Genomic DNA, 17,994 nt, shown 5'->3' with positions numbered 1-17,994 from the left:
TGAATGCCTTCTAACACTCTTAAAACATCTGAAAAAATGAAAGAAGTATTTTTACGCATATTTTTCAGTTGTTTGTATGATGAACCTTACTTCATATTTTAGCTTTCTTTCAATTGAACCAACTCAAATATTCTGACTTCGGCAGTATGTCCCTTCAGCATAGACCATTGGCGTAAGATGGGTCCTGGGTGCAACTCGACATCAAGTGTTGTCATTGCTATTGCAAATGCTACAGCACGCTGAACATTTCGCACAATGAGGATTCATCGGTATGGCTGATTTCAAAGCAAAAGTTGAATAGTTTGTTCATACTCAGAACATTTGCCAAAACACTTGGCATTTTCCTATCCGCATTTAGAACCTCAGGATCTGTTCCTACCGACTATTTGCTCAATCTGCAACCCAATGCCTAGAGGATCCCACCTTTGCTCAAAAATCGGCTTCTGTTCTGCTCAATTAATTAATTTTCAGAAAAGCGATTGTCTTTTCATTTTTTTACGAAAACGTAACCTTAAACACGTTACGTGGGGGGGATTTGCGTTGCGTTGCGAGATTTAAGCTTTAATATGTCTCAAGGGGGATACTGAACAAGTGGTGAAGTCCAAATATGTGCTGTCTTATATATACAAAAGAACAACATGTAAAAGTCACTTTTTGTTTTTAACGGATCGCCTATTCTTTGACACAGAAAACTATAACCACCAAATTATGATGATGTTTCTTTTTGCATCAAGCCTGTGAGGCAGGTACTTATGGCCACGACTGTAACAAGACCTGTGGATCGTGTGCAAGTGGACCAAGCAGTTGTAACACTACATCCGGCCACTGTCGGGGTAATCCTAGATGCATGCCGGGATATTCTGGTTTGAAATGTAAAACAGGTCAGTCGAGAATAATGTTTTACATGCTTCTCTCTTATATGTCACCAGGTTTTTTGATCATTTATATGTATTAATTTTTACAAATTATTTAAGGAAATGGTGATCATGTTTTTTTGGAAATGGATCACCGCTTCATTGTTTAAGTGGGGTAAGTATAGATTGTGTGTTATATGGCACGCGGAGTGATATACAAGTAGTTCCGGTTGAGTATTTTTATACCAACACCTCTGTGAGAGTGTCTGCCCGTATGTACACAGGGAATATCCATGTATCTCATCACTGTTACGATCATATACAGTTTACGTACTTGTGTATCCAGTGACCGGTTGTTTAAAAGTGTAATAAAAGTTAAACCAGGCTTAAAGGTTAATACTGAGCTTGGCCTATTACAAAACTAAATGCACTGTGGCTCTGACTAAAGTTAATACCGGGGGGCTAGTACTAGTACTCACTCAGCCAGCGAGGTCCCGCGCACGGCAAAGGACGCTACATGTATTTGCCGGCGCCCAACGCGAGCACGTTTGTTTCAGTTATATTTTACATAATTATGTTATAAACGTTAGGTACATCCAGTACAAAAACTACCACTTCCTGCTTGCGTGCATAGCCTGTGTATCTTGATACATTACAACAGCACGGAAATGACTTGTATATCGAGCTTTATTTTCTCTTTTTACTTAAATTAAGCCTGTGAAGCAGGTAAATATGGCCACTACTGTAACGAGACCTGTGGATCGTGTGCAAGTGGACCGGACAGTTGTAACACGGCATCCGGGTACTGTCGTGGTAATCCCAGATGCATGTCGGGATATTCTAGTTTGAAGTGTAAAACAGGTGAGTCGAGAATAGCTTGTGACTCAGATGCTTTCTTCTTACATGTCACCAGATTTATTGATCATTTATATGTTTTACATATACTTTTGGGAACTGGTGTTATTGAGTTTTTGTTTAAATGATCGTGATATCTACTTTGAATCCAGACAAAACAGAGGCAAAATTTAACACCATATTGTGATACTAACCCAGGAATCTGTTATTGTCTAATTCTCTGTAAATTGTGAAATTCTCAAATAAATCTCCGAACATAAGATGCCAGAGGAAGAACCGACAGTAGAGTTTAAGGTACTCTACTAACATATAGGGGTTCCCGGGTGTTATAATAAATGTAAGACAGTATAATGATCTAAAGAAATAAGACTCATAGAAAGCAGAAATTAGGAATTCAGTTGTAGATGAACATTTTGTTACAATAAAATTAACCAGCAAATAATTGACGCGACTTGAATAAACGAATCGCAAAATGTTAAATTATCCTCGAGTAGTTCTATCGTCTTTCAGGTAGCAGACAGGCAGGTAAGATTCTATCATCTTCCAGGTCCCAATATAGTGAAAAGGAGACAATGCATAACAAACTAGATTTTGAAACTAATATCACCATAATTGGTGATGTGTTCATTTCAGATTAAATAATATGCATAACCATTTATATCTGATTTCCAAGGTCGTAAATAGGCCTATGTAGTTATATGAGCTTGAGACATTTAATACTAGGGCAGAAATAGAATACACCAAAATTGGTGGAATTTTCCGTCAATGTTACATATATAACACATCTCATCAGTATTATCTTGTCTTCTACCGTCACGATCTCGATGGACACTGGCATGAATCGAGGTGACACTTTAACAAGTCGTCAACAGTTAGATTCTCCCCCAAACGTCAGTCCATAAACAGCTACACTAGTAAGGAATCCCAAGGAACAGTCCATCAACATCCACAACCGGATTTTGGTGGGGGTAGTAGTAGATTGGGTAACTCCGACTTCACACCTCCACGTACTGTTTGAGGTAAACTAATCATAAAATGGCCTCAAGACTGATTTAGTGAGCAGTAGGTTACTAACTTCCACCTGTATGGATTCGTAGTATAACTATTAAGTTATTAAGCCGGTGTGTAATCGCTGTCTATATGATGGACAGTGAAATGTTCAGCTGGGATTCCATCGAGCCTGGTGATGACGTAATGATCTATATAGCTTGAATATTATAATTACCCATGTGCTTGGTGTACCGATATTTTTATACCTGTAACAAAACCTTCACTTTAATTCAACATACAGATTCAACATGGGATGGACATCACCCGCACAAACCTGTGCCATCTCAGGTCGGATAGGTTTTAGTGAACTGTTTTTGATATTTTTTTTTGAAATACTTACCTTGAAGTTTCGTTGGATCCGCACTTATATTAAAAGGTTAGGAGCCATGACCTCGCATTGAACTATCAAAATCCTTTAGACTATGAGGGATTTCTGCCTTGCGTCATTCCCTGCGGCAACACTTCTGCTGCACGTGACCAGGGTCTAGACAAGATGGCAGTCAACAATTCAGTCTTTTTTCTCCATGTAGGAAACCAGGCAGAATACAGCCTGTAGAATGGTATTTCATGTCAAGTTCAAATCAACTTGAAATGTTTGTTACTTGAACACAAGCAGATAGCATACACACCAGCCGTAATTCCATAAATGTTGCTGTGTGTTGGACAAGCAAACATCCGTACAACATCAACGTGAATATAAATCGAACTAGAAATCCCTTGATTTCTCAGACCAACAACTTTAATGATTAGAGCTGGAGAGCAGCTAGTTGTAACGGCAGGAAGCCCCGTCGTTACAATTCGCCCACTGTATGTTGGAGCAATTATGTCGTTATGTACATTATAGCTATTACCATGCCAAAGGATCGATTTCATTGATAAGTTTTTTAAAAACGTACCCAAGAAATTCTCACGTGAATGAGGAGAACCAGAGTTATGGGCGAGGAGTAACCCACCGGCCTTTGTCAGAAATTTTGCAAACAAAACAACGCTGCCGTGGAAACAGGCATGGAGCTATAGCTTTAACCATCTCAGCTAGCGAGACCACCCCCCCCCCCCCACCCCGTCTCCCACACACAGAGTACCAAAACAGTGTATATGTCTTTATATTTGTCCACACCGGGCATGTTTGTTATGTTTTATATATATATATATATTGTAAATGCCAGATTTATCCAGTGCTACAACTTTCACTTTCTGCTTGGGCGTACAGCGTGTGTATCTCGATATATTGCAATCTAACTCAAACGGATTGTAATACTGTGTTTTGTTTTCTGTTTTACTTGAATGAAGCCTGTGAAGCAGGTACTTACGGCCCAGACTGTAACGAGACCTGTGGATCGTGTGCACGTGGACAGGACAGCTGTAACACTACATCCGGGCACTGTCCGGGTGATCCCAGATGCATGCCGGGATATTCTGGTTTGAAATGTAAAAGTGAGTCGGAATATTGTTTTACATGTTTCTCTCTTACATGTCACCAGATATTTTTATGAATGATATTTATTATTTTTCACATATTTTTTCGAGAACGGATGTCTGAGGTTTTTTGGAAATGAATCTGACCTCAATTACCAATACCTACTTGTCCGGCAGCAAACAGAGGTTTATGGGTCAGTTCACGTACAAAAGGTTTGACACAGTAAAGATACAGAGCGATACAAAACCAAAATTGACCTTGAGATATGCTAATTATAAAACGGTAACTGCATCCCCATGCTCAAAACCATTTTAATAAGAACATGTCAGATGTTAATACTTGGACTAAATTACCTTAAAGCAATAGTACTGATCACGACTGAGTAACTCCTTTTATACAGTGCTTATGACAACGCGATCACTAATGATCAATTCGTTAATTCCCAGCCCATCCACTAAGTAGGACCAGCTATAGATTGTGGACTGCCTAAAGCGATCGCGTCAGTATTATTATTCATGGGAAACCGTAACTTTTGACCTGGAAATTTTACAAACTGTCTAGCCAAGTGATACAGATGTCCCCAGGCAAAAGCAGGCCCCAAGAGAGCTTCCAGTAAAGCAGAAACCTATGAAAAGCATTGATGAGGAAATCTCTCAATTTTTTTTAAAAAAGTGTCATAGAACCTATACGCAGTAAAAAGTTGAATTCATTTCACAAATGTTCTTAAGGCCAAATAAAGATAGAAGTTATCGGCTAATTCCGAATTTAAAAGGTCTTAACCTGTATGTAGAATACTTCCATGTTAAAATGGTCATTATCACTCTGTCTCAATGTCTGTGTGTCTGACAACTGACAAACCTACCCGAATTATTACACATTTGTGAAAAATTGCTACACAATAGCTTCACAATCCTTGTTTTAATGACGTCCAGTTTTTCAGGTGTAATGTATGCACCATTCAAATACAGACAGGTGGAAATTGTCTTGAGAGAACAAAATGGTGATTTGGACAAAACAATGCAATTGTCCCAGAAGTTACGGGAAGACTTCACCTGGTGGATACGCTCCACTGAGCATAGCTCACACCACATATCACACGGCCAGTCAGATGTAGTTGTTTATTCTGACGCGAGTTGAAAAATTGGTTGGGGTGAGTTATGCATCAGGGGCATGCTGGCCGTGTTACATGTAGGGGCCGTTTTACATGTGGGGGCCGTGGTACAGGTGAGGGCCGTGTTACATGTGTCGCCACTGCGGTCAGGGTGAAGAACAATATCACAGAAAATACGAGCTCTGAGAAGGTTGTTTAACTGTAAAATCCTGTCAAGATTTTATTGATGGCAAAAATGTGAGAATTATGATTGACAATATGATAGCGGTGTTAGAAATAAATCATATGGGGGGAAAGTCATTGAAAAGTGTGTAATCACTTAGGTTATGATATACGGCACATGTGCACTCAGCAAGGCATTTTGTTGAAATTATCTCACTTAGCTAGAAAACAAAACGCTGAAGTTGATTAAAAATCTCGTACAAAACGTAGAGAAACAGATTGGATGTTTGACAGAACAGTGTTTTCAACCGCAATGTCAGTATTGGGTATTACACCAAATAATGACCCATTTGCATCACGGTTAAATTCTACATCCGTATGTATCATCCCGTTCTGACCCAGGGGCATATGCTGTTGATTCATTTACAATTTCCTGGAAATGTTATAATTGTATGCTTTCCCCCGTGTCAGCATAGCCTCGGTTGATCATTCGGTGACGGCATTTTGCCATATAGCTGTTGAGAGTGACCTCACAAGACCGTCGAGCTCTCTCCTACCACCGGTATTAAACAATATGACAATGAGAAATACAATAAGACAATATGACGTCTGATACCCAACCAAAAAGTATCAGCTCTGTTCCGTGTTGAAAAGGCCGGTGTTTCTTGTAGTTTGGCACTCGTTCTTGGGCGATGTTTGTGGACACAAGCGTCGTGTTTTAGCGGTTCTCCTAGAACTCGTCCTGCATGGGTGTAAGCATTTGGCCTGTCTGGCTGTATCGAATTCAGGGAATTTATCGAACATAGCAGAACCTTTGAGTGATAAGAGACCCTTTCATTCAGATTTGGTCGAGATATTTTCGTCATAAATCTGACTTTGCTAGGTAAAAATGATGCAAAGTCACAATATTTTTCTTCAAGCAATGACTCTCCCGAGGCGATTTTCTTGCCCTGGCAAGTTACAGCAGTCTCCTGGCCAACACGTACGCATTATGACAGCTGTTTTCAGTTCCCTGCTCATAAATGTGTGGTTCAAATGAATCAGTTTAACATTTAAACTAACCGCAAAATCCAATTTATTGCATCAATATCTGCTTATCCACTACACCAAACCACACTGACAGTCGAGAGCTTATAGTGACCCTTTAAGCGATAGTGATTGGCTAATGTCATAAGGGCTTCTACAACATGGCTAGTCGGAGAGAATTGTCCATCAGTGCCATATCCCCAGTGCTGAACTTCATCTTCTCACCTTTCCAAACTTCACAGATTTCTTTCACATATTTTTCTGTGATAGCTGTGTGCTATACCATTGTTTAGTGTATATATAGTGACAGACTTCATGTTCGCTTTATGAATTGGTTATAAGTGATCACGTTGTCACGAGGAATGCATAAAATAAGTTTCAACCTCATAATATTGTGATCGATATTTTGTCTTATGCTAATTTAGCCCAAATATTGACCTCTGACCCGTTCTCAAATAGTTTTAAGCATGGAGGTGGAACTACCATTACCATTTCATAATTAGCATATCTCAAGGTATTTTTTGATGAAAAAAACTTTCTTTGTACGCGACATGACCGACAAAAGCCATAATTAGCGCTAATATGGCGGTTGGCTTGGCTTGGTGCATAGGCTGAGAGCTAAAGAAGTGATCTGGTTACCATGACGAATGTAATAAACGAGTTTCTTCCTCGTATTCAACCGTGACCGATAAACTGTATTTTTTAAAAATAATTGTGCCGTCACCTGAGGTATTGAGATCTTTCCATCCAAACTCTTTTATGAACTTTAACAAATAATAATATGTCTCAAGTTACAGAGAGCTGAATAAAGGCGACTCGCTAAAAGAGATAGGCTACAGTACGTAGGGCACTGTGTGGCTGGCTATCTCACCCTACGTGAAGGATTCCACCAATCTCTACAACGTGAACCTATCCTTACATTTGGTACACACGGATTCCCTATGTCATCCAAGTGTATATATGTCAAAAGATGCATTGATAAAGCATGCTTAAGCAGTAATCCAGCCATTCAAGCATTTGAATTAACGTCCGTCATGTTTTGATTTAGAACTGCCTCCAAGTCCAGGTAAAGCGTGTGCTGCCTGTTCGAAATTTCTTCCAACGGTGTTTTCCTTCAATGTAATATGGTTTTTTTTTTATATCTAGAGTGAAAGTTTGTAATTGGGTTTTGCACTTCGCCATTGAAAATACTTAACAGCTGGATTTTCATTAAAGAGGGTTTACTGGTACACGCTTTAACATCTTTCAAAGGCGGATAACTAATAAATTCAAAGTATACCAGACCTAAGGATGGACTCAAGGTACAACTATCTACTATCTCCAAACCGTCGACTCCAAGCGGCGTACTCTTTTGTTACTTTTTGCAATGCATCACTGTTCCTGTACGGTTGTATTCGTAAAGCAATGTAGGTGTTTAGAACCGGGTTGTTAAACTACGATTTCAGTGTAATAATTGAACTGGAAAAATGGAAGACAGTGTTCTTCTGCTTATTCATTATAATGGGAGAAAAGCGGGTGAAGCCACGACCATCGGCAGATTGTTGGCGTATCTTCTCACGTAGGACCCACAGGAAGCCAGGATGAGCTGGACTTAAACTGACAACGACCGCTTTGGTGACGCCCTTGTGTCATTGCGCTGCGTTATCATACTAACCATTTGGCCACTAAATATTTTTTGAACTTTTGACTTTTTTGACAGGATGTGATGCTGGGTTTTGGGGAGCCGATTGTGAGCAAAAATGTGGGGAATGTTATAACAACGTCACGTGTAACAGAACATCCGGGGACTGTCCAGTCAGAGACGAGAATCCCCGCTGTAAGGCCGGTTTCTTGGGATCTCACTGTCGACAAAGTTAGTATGCCAGTCGCTTGTATTCAATCAAAATGCCTGTTGTTACTAACTAAAAACCTTCCCCTTCTGAAAGAGTCTTATTCTATATCACTTCTCCCTACACATACCTTAGCAAAGTGTTTACATATTTACGATCAAACCATCCGGAATTTCTTTACGTTATTCTATATGTATGGCCTGCGGAGTTGTGAAGCTGGCAGTCATTTACTAAGGTCCACAACAGTCACTTAGAAAGTCCACTTGACCTTGCGTAAGGTTTGTCGCTTATCTGAGAGGTAAACAAACCAGTTGTTTCTCATCTTTGCTCTCCTATAGTGGTACTATTACATATTTGGGGCTTGTCCGGGAACTAAAATCTGCTCGTGCTAGATTATAGCACGTTAATTGTCAGCGGTGTTAGCGGTGCTTAGAGGTGTTTTGATTCCTATTTTGGATCAAACAGAGATTGACATTTTGTAAAACTACTTATGTAGTTTCTTTGTACACTATATTGTGTCATTATGGCTGAGGAATTTAATGTACCTTCAATCTTTGATTGTGAGGATTTGTCGGTTGTTACGTTGTCTACGAAGGCAGATTTAAAGAAAATATCTGACATGTTTCAATTAGACTTAAGCCAGAAGCCCTAAGAGTCTTAGAAAGTTGAAAGTTAGAAAGGGAAAGAGAGTTTAAGTTAGAGACGGTGATATTAAAAAAAGGAAGAAAGAGAGAAACAGAGTTAAAACAGGAGTTCAAACTGAAGGAACCCCGGGTTAAAAGTAGTGATAAAGAAGCTGTTAGTCGTAATCAGCAAGGGATTGGTTTGGCCCAAAGCCTTCGATTAGTGCCCAAATACGATGATAAGGCTGTAGAAAGTTTTTTTCTGTCCCAAAATTTGAGAAAGTGACTGTTAACTTGGAGTGGCCTGAAGGTACTGGACAATGTTACTGCAGAGTACATTGGAAGGTTAAGCTGCAGAGGTCTATTCTACTTTGTCGGTAGATCAGTCTTCAGTTTACAACACAGTCAAGGCACTGGTCTTGTCTGCTTTTGAGTGCTTGTGCCGGAGGCCTGTAGACAGAAGTTCAGACAGTTAAGGAAACAGCTGATGAAACTTACGTGGAGTTTGCCAGGTGTAAAGAAACACTGTTTAATAGCTTGTATAGGGCTCTGACGTTAGGTCATTCTTTTCAGAATTTAAGGGAGGCTATTCTCTTGGAAGAATTTAAGAACAATGTTGGAAATGAGGTCAAGGCTCATTTAGGTGAACAGAAGGTCAAGCACATAAAGACCGCGGCAAGTTTGGCTGATGAATATGAGTTAAATCTACATAGTAATGAACAAAATTTTCAGACTAAATTTCAGAAGTGGAATTCCGACAAAAAGATTTCAAATTTTAGTACTGATAAGCAGATAACAAAAGTCAAATGTGTGTTTTTCTTCTGATACGTTCCCCGTCAACATACGCAGTTTTTGTCCTATCGTCAAATCATACGTTAAAGAGGTAGGACAGACAACAGAGACATACTGGGGATTCATGTCTGATGGTGTGGTTACTGTGAATGGAGTTACCTCCCCTGTTCGTATACTTAGGAATCTTCGGGCAAATCAGCCTGATGTTAGAAGATGTTATTCCGATAAGGCTGCCAGTCATGTTCTGATCCAGGGTTTTAATGGAATTTTTATGTCTGTTCCCTTACTAGAGGTTACCATAACTTCTGATTTGGTTACTGAAGGGGTTGTTAAGAGTTTGCCTGAGAAAGGTATTTTCTTTTTTTGCTCGGTAATGACTTAGCATGAAATTAAGTTAAGGTTTGTCCTCATGTCTGCAGTGTACAGGTTTTTGGACGAAAATACAAAAGACCTACGGAGAGTTTCCAGGTATATTTCCCTCTCCAGGTCACAGAAAAGAGCTAGGGAGAAGGAAGACAATTCTTCTGTAACCATCGGGGATTCAGCGGGTAATATTAATTTGGCTGAAACGTTCTTTCATGATATTGATGGTGTAGAGAATGTAAGGGAATTAAGTAAGTCTGCTTTATTTTTCGAGGGAATAGCTGGAGGATGGGCTGTTGAGAAGAAAGTATTGACTGCCTCATGTATCAGCTAATGATTAAGCAAATTTGAATCAAGATTTCTCACCTCTAACTGTAGACAGGAACTACTTAAGATGGGTCATGAGATTCCAATAGGTGGACATTTAGGCATTAGAAAATAAAATCGCTCGCTATATTTATTAGTCTAAGATTCACAGGGATGTGGTTAATTTCTGTAAGACAGGTCACACCTGTCAGCTTGTAGGAAACCCACAGCATAGTATATGGCCTGCATCCTTAATTCCAAATCCGGGTTTTAGTGTGCCTTTTAGTAAGGTACTTATTGACTATTATGGATACAGCTAACAGATACAGCTAACTACACCTCGGATAGTTAATAGTCTGTGAATCTTTTCACCAGATATGGTTTACCTAAGGAAATACAAACTGACCAGGGCTCCATCGTTATGTCTGGTTTATATCAGGAAGTTATGTGGGATTAAGCAGCTTTAATCCACACCTTATCACTGTCGATCCCAAGGGGCTTTGGAAATATACCACCAAATCATGAAGAGTGCTCTACGAGCATATTGTATGGAAAATCTGAAACTTGGGACAAAGCGATAAAATTTGTATTGCTTGCCTCTAGAGATACTCCTTTTGAGAACACTGGGATTAGTCCATTTGAGTTGGTGTATGGTCTTAAGGTTAGATGTCCTCAGGAAACAGAAGTAACCTTATTAGAGTATGTTTGCCCATACCTCACCAACCGCTTAAGGCCAAGTTTAGTGGACTATATCGGTTAGCAAAAAGCTAACGTTGTTAACTACATTATTAGCACACCTGGTCATCGGGAAACTGTCACATGTCGCATTAATATATTGAGCATTTTAGGTAAAGTGTTAAAGTCACCTTTCTAAATGTCGGAAACAGGAGTGGCTCAGTTGGTTAGCGCGCTAACGCAGCGTAATGACCCGGAAGCCTTCACCAATGAGGTCGCTGTGAGTTCAAGTCAAGCTCATGCTGGCTTCCTTTCCGACCGTACGTGGGAAGGTCTTCCATCAACCTGCGGATGGTCGTGGGTTTCCCCCAGGCTCTACCTGGTTTCCTCCCACCATAATGCTGGCGGCTGTCGTATAAGTGAAATATTCTTGAGTACGGCGTAAAACACCAATGAAATAAATAATAAATAAAATATGTTTGGATGTACCTGGTTGTACTAATGCTGCAGGACATGATGTAGATGTAGGGGGGGGGGGGGGCTGTACCCATCAAACATCACCCTTTCAGGATTAACCCTGCAATGCTAAAGCTTGTTAACTAGGAAATACGGTACATGTTAGACAGCGGGGTTATAGGGCATAGCCGGAGCGGCTGTTGTTCACCAACTGTAGTTATTTCTAAGTTCGATGGTTCTATACGCCTATATGTGGATTACAGAAAGACCAATGCTGTAAACAAGACGGATTCTTATCCTATTCCTCGTAGTGAGGATTGTATTGATAGGGTAGGAAATGCCAAGTTTATTACTAAGATTGCTCTTAGTAAGAACCTGGTAAACATCTCGAAAAGATATTCTCTTGATTGTCTTAATTAGGTTTAGTGACTGATCTCAAGAAGAATTTGCCAAAGAACAAGCGGCATACCTTTGCCCTTCGTTCAGCCAAAGTCCAGGCCATACTATCTTTACCAGTGCATACTTGTAGGAAAGACCTTCTTAGAGTGCTTGGGGTATGTAGTTTTACCGTACGTTTGTGTCCCATTTCAGCGATCTTGCTGTTCCATTGACTCTGTTGCGCAGAACGAATGTCAAGTGTGTATGGTCAGACAGTTGTTAGTCAGTCTTAATGGGTTAAAGGACATTCTATCTAAACGTCCTATTTTCAAAGCTCCAAATCTAAGCCGTCCTTTTCAGATGCCTAGTGACATGGAAGATGGAACAGAACAGCCTGTGAGCTATTTCTCTAGGAACTTAAATAGACATCAAAGGAATTAGTCCACCACAGAAAAGGAGGCGTCTGGCCTGGTGCTGGCTGTACAGCATTTCGAATTGTAATTGACCAGTTGCTCTGGTAATATCACTATGTATACTAATCACGACCCTTTGGTGTTCTTAGAAAAGTTTTAAGAACAAGAATCAAAGATTATTACGATGGTATTTGACCTTACAGCCTTATGCTGTGGAAATTATACATATTGCTTGTAAGAAAAACAGTGTGGCTGACATGCTATCGAGAGCTTGGTTGACATTTGTGTATGCATATTTCTTTCTGTACGTACATTTTTCCCTTATTACATCATTTTGTCATTCTGGTATATATGTGTTATAATTAGTGATTGTAAAAAAAAATGGGTACTTAAGTACAGTTATCTTTTCTTTTTGGGGGAGAGGAAGTGTTACGAACCACGTCTTTAAATATTGTATTATTTTTTTTATTTGTTCCTGAGTCAGTGTCTGACTTCCATTTTTCCCTCTGTGCCTGCTTTGCACTGTAATTCATTCTAGCGTTCTCGGGGCTTCGGGGTTTATGAGTATAGTGTCATCGTACATAGAGTACACTTTCTGGAAATATGTATCGCTGTTGTAAACATGTTTAAAACCATCCAGAATATTTTTTTTACGTTTATCTATAAATATTACCGACAGACTTGTGCAGCTGGCAGTCATTAAGTTAAGTCCATTTGAGAGCAGTCATTTACTGAAGTCCACTGGAGAGCAGTCATACTTACTGTCCTCCTCTGTAAAGGAGTTTCCTGGGTTTAGACATATCGGATTTTACGCCATTTGACTTTCATACTCCATTTTCTGTACAGGACACTTTGTGAGATTGTGTCTCGCCACCGGCCACTCTTCTCGTCGCCACCCGTGTCTATTCCAAGCACGCTTATAGCATTCCTCGCTCCGCTTTAAACGGTGTCAGGCTTACATGAGTTCCTTTGCTTTCCAGGGTTGTTATGTGCTAGTTTTAGTGTCCAAGATTGATGCCAGCCTATGTTGTGAGATTTATTCTAGCTTGCCTTTAACGATTGCAATGCAGACAAAAAAGAACAAGAAAGCTGACAATGCAAGCTATAGAACGGTAACACTGAAACATCGACAAATGAGACAGAAGTCTGAAGATAACAGAAATATGTGTTCTATTTTGACAGCATGCTCCCCTGGCACATGGGGACAAAACTGCAAACTTACTTGTAGTCTGAACTGTCTTAATGGTCCAACCGGATGTGACGTCAGGAATGGAGCATGTATTGGAGGTTGTACAGATGGACATGAAGGCAGATTTTGTACCCGTAAGCATCATTACCTGAAAAAGATTATCTTTGAATGTAAATACACTCTCTTGGTGACATTTCAACTGATAATAGAACGTCGCCAATAATTTTGCGTCTAAAAGTAATTCCTAAGGTGCCAGTGGCCTAATGATTATACACAAGAGTATCCTAATGTCATTAATATTTGAAAGATCAGGATTTGCTGTCGATTACGCTCCATTTATAGGCTGTTTCGCTTTTAATCCTACAACAGATAATTATCTCCATGTGGAAGGCAGGATAACAACAATCCATTGCATACTTTCTTGCTTATGTAACTCAGCACGCAGCTCAAAGTCAGTCCCACCTTGAAGATCTAACATATTCCGCCAAAGTTGCACCGCATTAGATTTCCCATACGCCCACCCCTCTCAGTTTAATAGCATATGTCTGTCAATGTCAGAGTGTAGGTTTTGTCCCACAGCGCCATTGTGTAACGATTTTGTTTAGAAAATAAACATTTCTGTGCTGCTGAAATGTTCACCGTCATAAAATACATTGCTCGCTAAAAACTGAATAAGATGTAGCACAATAAAATCAGCAATTTCAGCTTTGTTTAAATGTGTATTTTATCGTTTATAGTCGTCAACTATAACTACACAGGAGTGGTTATAGGCTGTGTGGCTGTGGTGGTCGCTGTGGTAATCGTCGTTATTGTACTGATGTACACGTAAGTGATGCCAACTTAAAAAAGGACCATGAATGTTTATTCCACAGTATAGGATTTAGATATACATGTAATATTTTATGTATTTATTATATTTTTATAATACTTTGTTTATACACTAAAGGTTGTGATACACCTAAAGCTGTACCCATCGTTCCCGCTCTGTGATACAGAATAATGTGCAATTTAAATCCTAATACATTTACATGTACTCAGAAAATGTGACGAAATAATCCGAATAAATCGATATTAGAGATAAGCATATTGTAATATGCTGCTGTAATAATTTTCGCTTTGTTGGGTTTATATTTTCTGTTAAGATAGTATATCTTTGTTGAAATTATTTTGGTGACCATAGACTGTGTTATTTCTACAGGAGAAGATGTCACGGTAATAAGTCAGGAGGAACCTCTGAGCGTTCGGATCCGGTCCACGTCCAGAATCGGGAGAGTTCTAATCAAGGGAGAGAAGCGCGGATTTCAACTCCAGTGGACAGCAACCCGTATGAGAGTGTTTATGAGAATGAATACGACAAAATCCGATTTTCTTGTAATGACACCGAGGCCAGTTACACAGTTGTTACTTAATTTCATGGCTTTGGACGCGAAACGCTTCCTGGAAAGAACGGGAGATAGTGAACCGTTAAAAAGGACAAGTTTTGAACATATATATATAGTTTGAATTAGATAATTCGCTCCTAAACACAGCACACTTTGTTTTCAATTTGAAAAGGTTCAAATGCTTCTTTTAGTTTGGGGCTCGGTGAGGGCGATGTTGGTGGACACAACTGTCGTGTTTTAGCGGTCCTGCTTGCCCTCGTCCTACAGGGGTGTAAGAATTTGGCCTAGCTGGATGTACCGACTGCAGGGAATTTACCGAACACTGCAGGACCTTCTGATTAACAACAGACCCTTTTATTCAGATTTTGGAAAGATATTTTTGTAATAGCTCTGACTTTGCTAAGGAAAAGTAATGGAAAGTCACAACATTTTTTTTCAAGCAATGACTCTCCCGGAGGGTTTTCTGCCAGCTTACGGTGACAAGTTACTGCAGTATCCTGCCCAACATGTACGCATTGTGACAGGAGCAGCCGTTCTCGGTTCCCTGCTTATAAACGTGTGGTTCAAAATACATCAGTTTTACACTTAAGCCGCAAAATCCAATTTATTGCACCGATACCTGTATCCACTATAAGACACCACACTGACAATCGAGAGCTAATATTTTTTCACGTGACAGCCAATTATCACGTGACGCTTTCAGGGCTATGGATTGGCCAAGTTCAAAAGGGCTTCTACAACATGGCTTCTTGGAGTGAATTGTCCGTCATTTCCATATCCCCAATAATCAACTCCATGTTCTCGGCTTTCAAAATTTTTTAGAATTTTTTGAACATATTTTTCGATGACAACTTTGTCGTTTATCATGGTTCCTATGTATGTATAGTGGCAGACTTTATGTCACTTTAATTACACAGGAAAACATTATGGGTTTTATGGACCTAGAAAGTCCTAAATTTAACTTGAAAATTATAATAACCCTATCAAATTTAAATTTCAAAGTTCTGAGCATATATTTAGTGGATATATAACAACAGTATACTAATATTATATCTCAAAACAATTAAGCAGTGTAGCTTATAAGCCTAAAGACCTAATAGTGTTCACATAGAGTGTAAATAAACAAGCGCTTACAACCCGAGTTTCAAGTCAGCGTTTGTGTGACTTGAGCACTTTTCCTTCCAAGATTTTCATGGTCTAGACAGTTTTGCGCCAGTTAGGATATTACAATAAACTTTTGGACTACGGATTTCACCTAGACGTATGAGCTGTATAAACATTTATTCGTTTTGCCATTGCCAGTGAAGTAACAACATACTTGTATATGGATCTGGGAGGTTCAACGTGTTCGTGAGAGGTCATATTTTGGCAAACTCACAGGAAGACACATCTCCAGGTGCCTACAAAGATAATGGTCAGGCAATCTAGATGCTTTGTCAAAGAAACTATTTGTGGATTGAACCACAGGAGGTCAGATTATATCCTGATTTGCTCACTGTAACCTTATTGCTTTCACACCTCAGGCGACCTCTACATAGGGCTAATCCCAGTGGCTGTCTTGACAATAGCCAGCTGGGCTTTAAAGCAAAGAAGCTTTACTTCCATTGACCAGTAAACCACAAACTGATCAAGACAAAGATGCATATTACAATATTGCAAATTTTCAATCACTATCAAAGCTGCCGAAGTTTGTGGCCGCCATTTTGAAATTTTTGAATATTTGATTGTTATTGATTTTGAAAGTCTTGAGCGCATAGGGCATGTTGATATTGGTCTTTGCTACAATATATAGCGGTTGTTGGCCGCGTTGGACAGGTGTCCGCGTAGTACAGGTCGTTAAACATGGAAAATCGCTTGGTCCCGGCAGACAGCGGCCGCTTAGGACAGTTAGACGCTAAACACAGGTGCCCGTAAGTACAGATTTGACTGGATAGACCTTTTGTTACTAAAACGAACATGATCGCTGTTCAGAGCTAGTGGGCGGACATGCTCTGTTGGCACACAGATGATTCCTGACTAAATCACATTGTCCAGTTAAAACAATCGAGTCCGCTCCCTTAACATTTGCCTTATTCCGAATGGAACGTGATGCTATTTGAGAGTTTCATAGTATGAATGAATTGATATCTTCAATCTTGTACAGGGTTGTCAGCCTCATGATCTTCAGTGTGTTTTGAAGAGCTAATATATTTGACATACAGGGACACGTTCTTCTTTTTTGTATGTTGTTTAAGGTGAAGGGATTGGTAATTATCGAAGCATGAATTTAAACCCTTGTGTTCGTCATCTGTTCAGGGGCCTCCGTGGCTCAGTAGGTTAGCGCGTTGGCGCAGCATAATGACCCAGGAGTCTCTCAAAAAAAGTCCAAATCATGCTGGCTTTCTCTCCGGCGGTACGTGGGAAGGTCTGCAGCAACCTGCGGATGGTCGTGGGTTCCCCCCGGGCTCTGCCCAGTTTCCACCCTCCAGAGAGAAAGAGAGAAAGTTGTCATCTGTTGAAGTCCCACTTGTCAAGCCTTCGTAATAGAATTAAGAGATCGTGTCGAAGACTATTTGTTCCATCTCCAGTATTGCATGATCCTGTGCCTAGAATACTTGCATGTAGATATATTTCATTTTCATTTGTAACAACACTGCAGTTAAGATATGCTTTTATTTAACACTGTAGACAGATCTAAATACGTGAGGTTACTACAGGAGTATTTTCATCAGTAACATTCACCATGTTAACTGTTGTGTGGTACAGATCATTCGTAGATCTAATGTTAATTTAAAAAATTAACACCATGAGACGACCATATTATTTACCTCGAATACATATTTATACAATATATGTATACAGACCTAATGACTCCTCTTAATTATATGACTAAATTATTTTTAAAGTAAGCATCTACGAAAATTTAAGAGCTATAGAATACGAGACATACCTACATATATTTTATACACATTTGTTACTTCCAAGCGAAGTTGGATGCTTTTGTTGACAAATGCTCTTTAGGCTTTCAAGTTTTCTTATAATATTAATTTTGATACGTTTTAATTTGCAGTTGTATCATCTGGTATTATTCCTGCATAGACCATGATTCTGCTGGTGGACTAAGTGTTCCCAAG

General features: G+C 39.6%; 1 protein-coding gene across 1 annotated transcript; it reads left to right on the top strand.

Moving 5' to 3' along the window:
- Positions 1–1,632: 1,632 nt before the first annotated feature.
- Positions 1,633–17,457, top strand: LOC135471382 (multiple epidermal growth factor-like domains protein 10). The gene is made up of 6 exons (XM_064750595.1): positions 1,633–1,715; positions 4,050–4,193; positions 8,175–8,327; positions 13,493–13,633; positions 14,237–14,324; positions 14,698–17,457. The coding sequence occupies exons 1-6, from the start codon at positions 1,682–1,684 to the stop codon at positions 14,906–14,908; spliced, it is 771 nt and encodes a 256-aa protein (XP_064606665.1). The 5' UTR covers positions 1,633–1,681; the 3' UTR covers positions 14,909–17,457.
- Positions 17,458–17,994: the final 537 nt, after the last annotated feature.

The sequence above is a fragment of the Liolophura sinensis genome, chromosome 7 (assembly GCF_032854445.1).
Source record: "Liolophura sinensis isolate JHLJ2023 chromosome 7, CUHK_Ljap_v2, whole genome shotgun sequence".
NCBI lineage: Eukaryota > Metazoa > Mollusca > Polyplacophora > Chitonida > Chitonidae > Liolophura > Liolophura sinensis.
Note: the sequence above shows the minus strand (reverse complement) of the source record. Positions and strands in the feature narration are given on the sequence as shown.

What these genes read in the sequence shown, in the direction of transcription:
- LOC135471382 (XM_064750595.1), top strand. Translation starts at nt 1,682, where the DNA reads ATGTCGGGATATTCTAGTTTGAAGTGTAAAACAG. An exon ending in TTCTGGTTTGAAATGTAAAA is followed by an intron (nt 4,194 to 8,174) that starts GTGAGTCGGAAT and finishes CTTTTTTGACAG; the next exon opens with GATGTGATGCTGGGTTTTGG. An exon ending in GTTATTGTACTGATGTACAC is followed by an intron (nt 14,325 to 14,697) that starts GTAAGTGATGCC and finishes TTATTTCTACAG; the next exon opens with GAGAAGATGTCACGGTAATA.